Raw genomic sequence first — 12,327 nt, forward strand, 5'->3', positions numbered from 1 at the left:
GTCTTCGTTTGTTAGAAGAGGTCTGTAAAATATCAATTGAACCAATTCAGTAGTTCCTTCCAAGAGCATTCGCTAATGTAAAAGAGTTGGAAGCTTGTTCTAATCAATTTTGCTACTAATGAATGATTCTGATGATAAATAACACAAGGAGACACAGGTTTTCATTTTCAAGGAGTTTGAGTGTCATCAAGTAACTTGAGTTATCTGTAACATGCCCAGATCTACATACTGATGCAAAGGCCCTAGAAGCTGATGTTGCATATGCGGTTAGCTGGCCTCACACACTTTTCATGTAATTTTGCCAGTTATGGGAGGCTGCTGGTGAGAGGCTGGGGTGGTAGATGCTGTCCACTAATGTAAGTGGGCACCTTGCACCAGTCCTGACAACCCTTATGGTGATTTAAAAGGTCTCAGACAGGAAACGGCCACTACAACGCGGCCGTTTCTACGCATAACATTAACCACCCATGCATTACAACGCATGCATGGTTACCACGAATAGCCTTTATAGCCCTTACCACGCATACATTTACTACGAAATACGTAGTAAAGGTGTGTGTGGTAGAGGCTATTATTTAAAAAAAGGGGGCTTGTGGGGTCTTCCCTCCCGCCCCCCCAAAAAAAAACATGCAAAAAAGAAGGGGGCTAGGGGGCTCGGGGGCTCCCCCCCCAAAAAACTCACCTGTTTCTGTCGCACTGTGAAAGCAATCGGCGTCGTTAGAGGAAACGGAAAGACACTTCTGCTTCACATCTGAAGAGCTTGGCGAGGAGAGGTCGAGGAAAGGTAAGGAGAATTTAACTTTTTAAAAATAAACATTAAGGGATAAGGGGGTGAGAAAAGATGGGGTAAATTATTTTGTTTAAGGGAGGGGTATTTGATAAAAGGGTTTATGGGTGGGAATCGAAAGGAGTTTATAGAATTGGGGCAGGTATCGGAGATAACCTTTACCAGAAAAATGCCATTAACATGCATGGATTTACAAAGGAAGTCGTGGTAAAAATATGCGTGGTAAAGGCATTTTAGTGGTGAAGGTTATGCGTAGGTATTGCATTTGTGTTGTAACGCAGGCGTGGTAAAGGCATGCGTTGCAACAGAATGCGTTGTAATGTCATACAACCGCCCCAGACAACCTTCAAAAGCTATCCAAGTGGTAGCTGTGTACAGTAGCCTTCATGCTTTGTCTTGAACGAGTGTAAAGCAGCTTGTTTTACCAGAATACAATCTTACAGTATAGATTAAATGAAAAAGAACCACACAAAGTATTTATAAAAGTATGTATTTATTGTATAACGCTATCTAAAACATTACAGTACGCCCTACACGAAGAGGGCACAAAGCACACAATGCTTAAGCAAAGAAATCACAGTAAATAGCAATAATACACAGTTGGCCCCACATACTAAGAAAGTGGTATAAGAACCCTGACTCGAGACAGGACAATGTCAAGAGGACATAGAATCGCTTGGGACCCACAGAACCACCCAAGGTAAGTAGATAGGGACCTCACGGATGGGGTGTGTAGTGTGTGAACAAGACTGCATGCTCTGTACAAGTCTAAGTGCAAATCACGGGTGGAATTTTAAAGATTAAGGACCCTTCCCAGTGAACCCTGAAGAAACCCTGTGGAAGACAGAAGGTTTTAGAGCCACCCCACCCATGGATACTGTGATACCCAAGTTACCTATCTCAGGGAAGCCTGGTGCAGAGGTGTGAAGTGGTGTCGGAAACCACTGTCGGACCAAATGTAGGTTCAGGAAAGTGCCGCTGCTGGAAGAGGAGAAAGTGGCCTGAGGAATCCAAACGTGGGTTCTTGGAGAGTAGTACCTGAAAGCAGAGGGGACAGTGTCTATGCCACTCAGGAGTGACCAGGAGGCTTGGAAGTAGGATGCCCTCCAATGTAGGGTGCTTCAGGAAAGATGTCGGTGACCTTGACTCTGCAGCTGTGAGGACCAGGCGATGCTGAGGATGACCAGGACTCAGATACGAGCTGTCCCACGAAGCATGTCGAGTGCTGAGGGGTCAGTGTCTGGCAGTAGAACCAACAAGCCTTGGCAAATGCAACCCACACAGGAAATTAAGAAGGTGCACGGTTGGGTCCAGAAGGTACAGGGAGTCACCACAAGCAGGGGAGTCAGGGCAGGCCCCGAGCAATCAGGAGAGCCCAGTGAAAAAAAAGGTGACCCTCAAGTGGACCCACAGGCCGGAGGCACTGGAGTCGCGAGAGGACCTTAAGCAGCTCACCAAAAAATGCAGGCCACGGTGCGGTGTGGCCAAAGATTTTAGTCACTGGAGGTGCACAAGGCTGGGGCCACTTGGAGCCCGAAGATCTTCTTGCAAAGATGTCAACAAGCCTTTGCAACTGCAAAATGACGCAGTACCTAGATGTTCGGTTATTGCAACCCCCACAAGGACTACTTGCCTCAAACCTGGTGAGAGGGTAGAGCAGGCCTTGGGAGCTGAGGAAAACCACCACCTGTGTTGCAGAGTCAAACGGAGTCAAGATGAGCTCGGGATCTGCAGACCGGTCTTTGTTGTGGTGCCTGCGAATGCAGAGGAGTGACTCCTTTACTCCAAGGGAGATTACTTTGGTTGTTCTTGATGCTTCACAGGCCTTGGAAGGTTCCTGTATGATGCACAGGCACAGACGATGCAGCAGACTGGAAGGGAGACTAAGTCAGGCCCAAACGAAGTCCAGCAAAGTCCAGAGTGCCCAGATGGTAGAAGTGCAGTGGTTTCAGTTCTAAATCATATCCCACGATGAATCTAGGGACCTACACCCAGGTAAGCCCTTAAATACCCTAAGGAAAGGGTTGGGAAGATTCAGGGGACCCTCCCAGTGGAGGGTCTGGATGGGGGGAGGTTACTCCCATGTCCTTTGTCCAGTTTCGCGCCAGAGCGGGAGCCAACGGCTCCCAAGACTGGTTTGAACTGGACTATGCACAGGGACACCAAATGTGCTCCTCATGTAGACTTTCAGACGCTGGCAAGCGCACCCACCCAGCCCTAATACACTAAATCCTGTCTAGGAGGTGGTCACACCTCCCTGTGACAGGATGCCTATTGTTCTGCATTCCCCTGCTGGAGCTTGGCTCAGCAGCAGGAGGGGGGCAGAAATGTGTCTCTGGTCGGCAGCAACCATTTTGTGCTGTCTGGGACTAAAAGGGTGGTACCAGGAACACTGAGAGCCTAATGGAGGGCTCTCCTGGTCCTTGGAATCATACTTCCCACACCATTTACAGTGTGGGGGTATGATTCTAACATGTTTGATACCAAACATGATAGGATTCGTTGCCGCCGTTTTCGAGATGGTCGTCACACTCTTACCCAATGCCCCTCTATGTATATGGCTGCTTCACTGACAACCCAGGAGAATGGACTCCGTAGGCTGCATGGGTGTCCTGCTCATGCAGGGGCACCATCTCACTTAGAACCAAGCACCCTGCCCTCAGGATTGGAAAGGCCTGCTATAGGGGTGACTTATAGGTTTTAAGTGCAGTGGCCGTTAGATATAGTAAACCTATATCTTTAGTAAGTGGTGCACACACCAACCTACACAGGCTGCAATGGCAGGCCTGTAGTTCCATTTTGAATGGTTTCTCATGGGTGGCATCATGCATGCTTCAGCCCATGGGAGACCTCTGGGGGTACCAATGCGCTGGGTACATGGGTACCATGTACTAGGGACTGACAAGGGTACACCAGCATCCAATCTGAGATGTACCTAGGTACTGAACACAACATTTTAGGGAGAAATCAGATAGACTGGGGTCCTGATTAGCAGGATTCTAGTCGTCAGACTGGTCAAAAACAGCATCACATCAAGCAAAAAGTGGGGGTAACCATAAGAAGCAGCTCCTACTTTCCTACAAATGGCGATTACTTTGAGACCTGAATGATGGTGTGTTCCATGACTGGAATGAATGAATTGGTGAGAGAGAGATGTAGGCAGATTATTTTCAGGCCCATACCCAGCTGATGGTGACAGAGGAACTGTGAAAGGAGTTCATAGGCAATACTAGAGATGGATAGAGAGAAAATTGCAGTTTTAGCAGAGAAGTGGTTAGCTAGCAGGGCTAACAGAGGGCTACAGGAGCATTGGCCTTATTTTCTGGTTCAGGAGGCGTGCAGCCTACTGGCCCAACTTATATAAAGTTCCACTTAGATGTAACACTCAGACCCTTGCACTGACATCCGGTCTTTTTGTCAAGTGCATGTATGTGTGTTTAGAGGATATCAATACTCTGTGTTGTTTTTAGAGTGCGGTTGCTGAGACCAACCAGTGGGATCCATTTTGGATAGCACCTGGTTTGACTTGTCACAAGGTGTTGGATATGATACAGCTTTCTGAGACAGTGGAAGTGTATTGTCTATATTCCTGGAAGTGAACGGGTGGGGACTCAGCCACTGAAGTGAGAGAGGATGGAGAAAGGGAGGCCATTGGAAATTCTTTGAGGACCTTTCACCAGGGGATAGCTGATTAGTCCTTCCTGAGCAGTGTCATTTGGTGAATCATAAGAGAGAGGTTGTGAGTCAGCAGATTCTATTGTTAAGGGTAAGGATGTTTCTAGGTGGGACCTGCTTTTTTTCTCTTTTCCTGATTGCTACTCAAGGAAAGGTGTGACAGCCGGTTCTGAGTCATTAAACTTCATTGTGCCTATGTTTTGGGATACTTTTGATTGGAGCCAGCATCATTACTACCTGCTATGAGAGCCATCACACTGCTAAAATCCATGTCTGCATGCAACCAGAAAATATAATTTGAAAGGGAACCATGCCAAAGCGGTCCAGGACTTTAGATTGTGCATCAGCATACCCTGTATGGAAATGAGAATAAAAGTGGGATCCAAACCTTCCCACTATGTTTCAGGTCCAAGTTCTAAACCAAAGAAGAGGGAACTCCTCAGAGTACTCCAAGAGCCCCTGTAATTCAGTCTCGAAGAGATGAGGGGACATTACCTAAAGTCTGCATAGCTTGCTGTAGGTGTGTGTAGCACCTAGAAGTCTGCTTGCCTGCTCAGAGAGAGAAGGAGAGTTCCTGGCCTCACAGGAGGAGAGGTCCAGGCATATTTGCAGTGCGAGTAACACCCAGAAGAATCTGACTTGTGTTCAGCAGTGTGACCAGAGCTAACCGGAGGTGTGAAGGGTCATCTGACTTTCCTGTGTGGTTCATGTGGTGAACTGTGGGAAGTGCCAACCCCCTATGTACCAGTGTCCATCCAGCATTCCTGCTGTGACCCAAGGGACCTGTTCCACTGCTGCCAACGTGCTGTGGATGAAGATGTCATCACTGCCATAGCAGAGGGACCCCAAGATGGCATGGATGAAGACGGATGACAGCTTAACCAGGTCTGTGGTGCTGGTTTCTTCAGCAAAGAGATTCAAGAAGAGGGGTTGCCACCACAACCCAGGAACTACCAAAGCAGACTTTAACCATGTGACCGCAAAGGATGAACTGCAGCGCTGACCTGGAAGAGGTGTGGCACAGCGGCCAGGGTGACTGACGCCGGACGCTGGGGATCACGTTTCGATCCCCGGCACCGGCGGCAGGGGTCTGCCCAGCACCATGTGACTCTGGGCAATAGCTTGCTTAATCTTCCCGACGGCACCCAGCGCCGGGAAACCTATGGGTAGCTGTGCGCTTTACAAATACAGGATTATTATTATTATTATTATTTTTTTAGTTTTAATATTTGATTGTATTTTAAGCTTAGTATTTATTGATGTAAAGATAGGGTGTTTAATGCTTTTATGACAAGCTGTCGAATAAAGCTTTTGAATTTGAATTATTATTATTATTATTCATTTATCCAGACAGGTAAAACAAAAGACAATCTTGAGATTGAGAGACTGTGTCTTGTGCTAGAACTCCTCATTGACCGGAATCATAAGTGGTGATATAAACTTTATTGCACTGTATGAATCTAATTCTCCCTGCACTTAATGATTACTCGCATAAACCAAGTCGTGAACTTGCACCTGAGCCGATTCTTTATCTACGTTTTCCTGTACTGGTAGGTCACTGTTATAGGTTGGGAGCTGCAGCCTCTTTGCTAGACGGCTGTAGTAGGTAGGTCAGTCACCATTGAACTAAACCTCTCTGGTGGCAGTGGCGGCCAGTATCTCGAAAGAGTGGTGAATCGGGGACGGATGGCACAAATAAACAATAAAAATGACAACTTACCTGCCGCATCACCGGAGCGCCGCATCGTGCTCTTCCAGGCTCCTTTTCTCTGCAAGTAGAGGCTCCATTAACCAATTGTGTTTAAGGCTACTGGCAGGGAGAGCGTCACTCCCCCCACCATAGCAGAGTAACCATTGCTGTCTGTTGGGTGTGGTTACTACAGCCATTGATTTTAGCCTATAGCGTTGTAGAATCCAGTACCTGAGCCCTATTATGGTGTGGTATATTGTGTTTTATTTTGATATAACATTACAGTACTTCTCTTTTCTTACCACCAGCACTGACCTGGTTAATGCTTTTGCACATGTTCCTTGACTGTGATGTTTGGAGCTCCTGCCCCCAACTTGCCTCCCTCAGAAGCCTGTGACTGCTCACCCTTGGTACACTGAGAGTCAAGTACTGAAAGGGTTGCCCCAGTCTACATAGCCAGAAGGGACGGGCCCCAGGAAACCAGAGGCAAGTTACCCCAAACACCACGGTTGTGGCCCAGTAGCACCTGCCTGTCCTGTGATCCTTGAACAGGGTCTGACAACACCCTTCAGGTATAGTCAATACAGGGTAAGGGTCAGAGGACTTGTTTAACCAGGGCTACGCGAAAAACAATGATCAAACTGGCAATCATTCGACAAAGAATGAACCTCACCACAATGTCTTGGAAGAGAGACGACATGGATTAATGCCACCTTAAGTCTATTTAGGCGATGGAGAGACACTAGGCAGACCCAAGGCGACAAGGAGCCAAAGATCCTGTAATCCCACACTCAAGCATGTATTTCACCTGTCATATATTAGCTGCACCTGCTATGCGACCCTTTTTGGTCATGACCACTACCCATGTTCCTGAGTGTTTGTTTCTTCTTTAAGACTTCAAAGGGGCTCAGCTGACACATACACTTTCTCTTCGGAATCAGTTGCAGGCACGGTGCTCCGTGAATAAAAGTATTTTAACTCCAAAGACCCGTCTTTGATCTGCTACAATATCCTAACAGTTCAATTAATGTATTGTTTTTTGAGTTGGGGATGCTATTAAGTACCTACCCTACCGGAAGTCGACAATTCTCCTGCAGTGCATCGCTCAATGAATTTAGGGCCTTATTTATGAAAAGCGTTGCGTCGCTGGTGTGAGACAGCGATGCAACACTTTTCAGTGTGCCATTCTTGTGACATCATGAATGCACCGTATTTACTGTGCGGTGCTTCATGTCACAAGGATTTACAGACACATCAGAAATCCTAACCTGTCTGTTGGCGCAAAAATGGCGCATTGCTGGAGTGTGTCTGGACACAGACGCAACTCCAGCAATGTGCCACTTCACATGGGGCAAGCCCCCTGTGAAAAGGCCTGCGTCACCCCTGATGCCTGCTTCAAGCAGGCATAAGGATAAGTGACGCAGTGAAGTCTCATAGATTTCCCAGCACCACTTCTACGAGGCTTTTCTACATCAGAACTCCCACCCTGCATACATTATACCTGTCGCAGGTATAATGTAGCGCAGGGGTTTACAAAGTAACGCATCTGCCTAGATGAGTCACTTTGTAAATATGGCGCAGTGTGGCACATTTTTTACGCCACCGCAGCATCACAAAAAGTGACGCAATGGCGTTGATTAGTTCTTGCAGCAGAGATTTGCGCCAGCATAGCCTGGGGTCCTCCGAGTTTGTGATGTGTACTGTATATATTGCATATATTGTATTGAGCTCTGATTAGTGAGTGAGAATGTAAAATGACCCTGCCTCCTAGACTGGAAGGACAGAGGGAATTAAAGGTTATGTCACCTGCAGCTGGGCTGGCACGTGTCCAGCTGGGGGCTGGTGCACTGATTGTCAGCCGTTGTGTTTGCTTTGCTTGGCAGGGTTCAATGCTCCCCTCTTCAGCCCAGTGTGTGCTCTCTCAGTAATCCACTAGCAGCCGAGAGGATGACTCGGTCTTGGACGCCCCTGTTCATTTTTCTGTCAGTGACTGTATGCGGTTTTGGCGCGGCTCCCCTGTCCGAGACCCCTCCGACCCCCAAAGATGTCGCCCGGAGTGCAGTCGAGGCGTACAACCAGCAGACTTCGACAGATGTTGTGTTCAGGTTCCTTCAGCTCAGAACTGTGAGGAGAAAGGTAAGTCTGATATTGTACCTGACGGGCTCGTCACCTCTCACGACGAGACACTGTTTAGTCTTGGTCAGGTGTTCGTGGTGCTCTGTCTTGGGGATGCCTTTTCGGAGCTCTTTAAAGGGCCCAGTCGACGATTAATGTTTTAACACGTCTCAACCCGAAGTGACATCATCAAATAAAGGAACATTCTGGAAGGTTTATTGTTGGTGATTGTTAGTGACGCAGGTCTGGGGTAAAGAGAACAGTTATTTTGTCTTTACAAGATGGTGCCTTGAAAAAGAGGTAAGGAGTTCTCTTTACCCAGTCCTGCATCGCTAACAGCCACTAACAAGAAGTGTTCGCATACCAGTCAACTTTTCGGCCATCCCACGGTGGAACTATGGGAACATCAGCACATTTTAGCGTTACTGAATGATCCATGTCGTGTTGACTCAAAATATTTAGTATTGGGTTCTCCTTTAATAAAAAAAATGTTATTAGCTGACCTGGCCTATTTGTTTGATTGAAGCAACAAGATTACTGGTACCAAAATGCACAGGATATTTAAATAAAAGCACGACCTAAGATACTTTGTATCTTTGTGAAATGTTGAGCATGGAGGTGGTGCTTGGTAATTTAAAAAACGCTTTATGGGGAGCGTTGTCGCATCAAGCAATCTTCTGAAAAGTTGTGGGAAGGACTTCAGTGTAAAGCCCAGTTGCTCTCCAGTAATACCTTTTAGAACCGATATAGCAATATTTTTTAAAGGGGAACAAGGGGGCTCCTGATGGACATTAAACCATTCTGGAAAAATGTGCGGTGAAGACAACTTGGGCCAGTTAAGTTGGTCAGAACTTTACTGAAGGGACTGGGAATAGCCCCCAAGGAAAGGTTTGGGAATCCTGTGGACTGTGGTGAATTTTAAAGCTCTTTGATAAAGCAGCATATTCTCATTTTGCCCAGTTTTATTTTTACTTTGCTTTCTTGCCAAATCTTATCACCACAACCTCCAAGGATATCCAGCTTGTCTATTTGCTAAATAGAAGCGTAATTTAAAACTCAGTAATGAAGTAGTTTAGGGATTGGGGCCATGTGATGGAGTTTATTTTCTTTTTCTTTACAGCAACAGGTGATGGTTACACCTTGTTGTGGTGTTGATGAACATTGTGCACAAACGTGGCAGGGAGTACAGTCAGGCGCCCACGTTGCCTGTTGGCTGTTGCACTTGCCCTATTTAATCAATTATTAGTCTATAGCGCCCTCATCTGGAATGTTCAATGGCATATTCATACATCACTTCTATGTTTAATCTTATGTGCGGCCTTGTCCCCAGGCATGTGATGCTACCAGCGCTGGGTCTGTTAAATCATACAACAAGATATTGATCTGACATTTTTACAACTTGTTCACAGTGTTTGTTCCCAAGAAGAGGTTTATTTTCAGGCAGTTGATTTGCAAGTTGTATTCAAATGCTTCATTTTAAGAAGCAAATTGTAGGAAATTGGGTTCCTGGTTGAGGGAGGTGAAACCATACTCAACCAGCAACCACAATTCTTGTCCTGGTGAAACACAAGCAAACCCAAACTAACCTGTGTTTAACGGTCTGGTAGTTTTGGCACAAAAGCAGTCAGGGTTAACTTCGAGGCAATGTGTAAAGTATTTATGCAGCACACAAACAGTAACAAAGAGATGACACAACTCGAGAAAAATCCCACACCAATTTTGCAAAATAGAAAACATTTGAATACATAATTTGACACCCAAAATCGAATTAGTAGAACCGGAGAAAAGCACTTTTAAATGTTTTGTAGAAATAAAGGGGCAAGATGAAAAAAGTGCCAACCATGGTTATCTGGTTGCGGCAGGCTGGGTCCAAGTCACAAGTTTAGGCAGACAATGATGGAGTGTGGGCCGGATACTGGAAAAGTACTTTGTGGCCAGGGTTTCGAGATGCGAAGTCCTTGCGTCGAAGTGCACGGGCCAGCATCGAGGAACACCCGATGAGGAGCTATAATGTGAGGTCCGTCATCGAGATGCATCACGCAGTGGCGGAGTTGATGACTATCGACGAAGAGCTGCTGAGCTGGAGCTGGGCTGGAGTCAATGGCGGGTTGCATGGCGCTGTATCAAGGTGCACAAAGAAGCCTGTTATGTCCCTTTGGCTTGAACAGTGGGCCGGCTGACTGGTCCTTGAGGTTCTGTGGAGTTCTAGATCCACAAAGGCATGCTGGAGTCAGTAGGGCCGCTTACAGAATCAAAAGAGTCCTGGTGCAGCAACTACAGGCCTTGGACAACAAAGCAGTCCTTGGTCAGCAAGCAGGACAGACTTAATAGCTGGGCAGTTCTTCCTGGCAGAGTCCACAGGTCCAAAAGTGATCCGAAGCGTTGCTTCTCAGAGTCCACTACTTATACCTGGTGCCCACTTTGAAGTGGGAGAAGCTTCTAGAGCCCTCTCCCTACAGAGGAGTCTTGAATATCCTGCCACCCTGCTTGCGTCTAAGCTTGTCTGGTGGGCCAAATGACTGGAGTGAAACCCTCTGTGTGAGGACTGAGGCAGAGCCATTGGGATGTGCAAGTGTTGTAGGTGACAGCTCCTCCCCCCATCCTGACAGATGGCCTACCCTGTCAACACCTTTGACTCACTGTCTGGGAGAAATACAAAATGACCAACTGCCAGCTACAGCTAGTCATCTGACCTAAAATACAGACTGCAGTCACCAAGTGGCCATTGCAAGAAAATGCCAACTTTCTAAAAGCAAATACAACAAGTTGATGGATGGAATGCTTGAATTAATGTCAGCCACTGGAAATTGCTTGGGGACACATCCCAATCCACACTTTTACAGCAACCAAGCCACTTCAGTTTGGACCCAGCCATATGCAAATCAGTCTTGACCCTGCCCCTCATGGGAACAGTCCAGCCCATATTGCCAGGCCAGGCCCTTCCTGAATCGGAACAGAAGCAACCCAGGACTGGTTTTGTTCTTTTTGGGGCTCAAAAGCCAGGTATACCTTGGTTCCAGTGTCAGTGAGCCCAGGACCCATGTCTGGGCATAACCAGTGCACTTAGAGTGTCAAATGCAAAAACAACAAGGTGGTAGATGGAATGCTTGAATTAATCTCATCCACTGGCAATCGCGCAGACCTCATCCCAATCCATCATTTTTCACCCACCATGCCACCTCAGTTTGTAAACTTTCTAAAGTACAATTTTCAGAATTGTGATTTAAAGTCCAACTTTACCATTAAATAGGGTTTACATTACAATTCTTTAGAGACCAAACTCGACTTCCCTATCCCCCAATGGAAGGTTATCAAATATTAAATTTAATAAGGTGGTCCAATATTATCCTATGGGAGAGGTAGGAATTGCAGTAGTGAAATACTAATTTAGGAGTTTTTCACTATCAGGACATGTAAAAGTTAAAAGTACATGCCCAACATTTTAAATACACTGTACCCTGCCTTCTGGGCTGCTCAAGGCCTACCCCAGGGGTGACTTATATGTATTAAAAAGGAAGGTTTAGGCCTGGAAAAAGTTGATTTTGCCAGGTCGAAATGACAGTTTACACAGACTGCAATGGCAGGCCTGAAATATGTTTAAAAGGGCTACTTAAGTGGATGGCATATTCAGTGCTGCAAGCCCACTAGTAGAATTTAATTTACAGGTCCTGGTTACAGGCAGTACCACTTTACTAGTGACTTACAAGTAAATTAGAGGTGCCAATTGGGTAGAAACCAATGTAACCATGTTTTGGGAACAGAGCACAAGCAAGTTAGCACTGGCTAGTAGTGGTGAAGAGGCTCAGTGTCCCAAGGCCAGCAAAAACAAGAAGGCAAAAAGCTGGAGCAAACCACACTAAGAATGTCAGGTCCAAAATGAATCTGGCAAAAAATCAGCTTTTTGATCGGTTGATAAACTAAGGGCTCTGTTGCGCAGCATATTTTGATTAAACCTGTAATATTGCCTTCACTTTTATGGAAACGTGGGCTTTGAAGGAAGTATGCTAACATCTACACCTCCAATCTGAGAGTTTAAAGATGAGGATACAAATTGCGATCC

At 46.3% G+C, this 12,327-nt stretch overlaps 1 protein-coding gene across 2 annotated transcripts in view; it reads left to right on the forward strand.

Annotated features, from left to right (window-relative positions):
• The first annotated feature begins 8,069 nt into the window (after positions 1 to 8,069).
• LOC144783762 (protegrin-2-like) overlaps positions 8,070 to 12,327 on the forward strand; it is a 32,821-nt gene continuing 28,563 nt past the window's right edge. For both annotated transcript variants that reach the window (XM_078662454.1, XM_078662455.1), the window contains exon 1: positions 8,070 to 8,288. In XM_078662454.1, the coding sequence (XP_078518580.1) occupies positions 8,100 to 8,288 (189 nt within the window). In that variant the 5' untranslated portion in view covers positions 8,070 to 8,099. The remainder of the gene's footprint in view (positions 8,289 to 12,327) is intronic.

Source organism: Lissotriton helveticus, chromosome 10, assembly GCF_964261635.1.
Source record: "Lissotriton helveticus chromosome 10, aLisHel1.1, whole genome shotgun sequence".
In the NCBI taxonomy this organism is placed as follows: domain Eukaryota; kingdom Metazoa; phylum Chordata; class Amphibia; order Caudata; family Salamandridae; genus Lissotriton; species Lissotriton helveticus.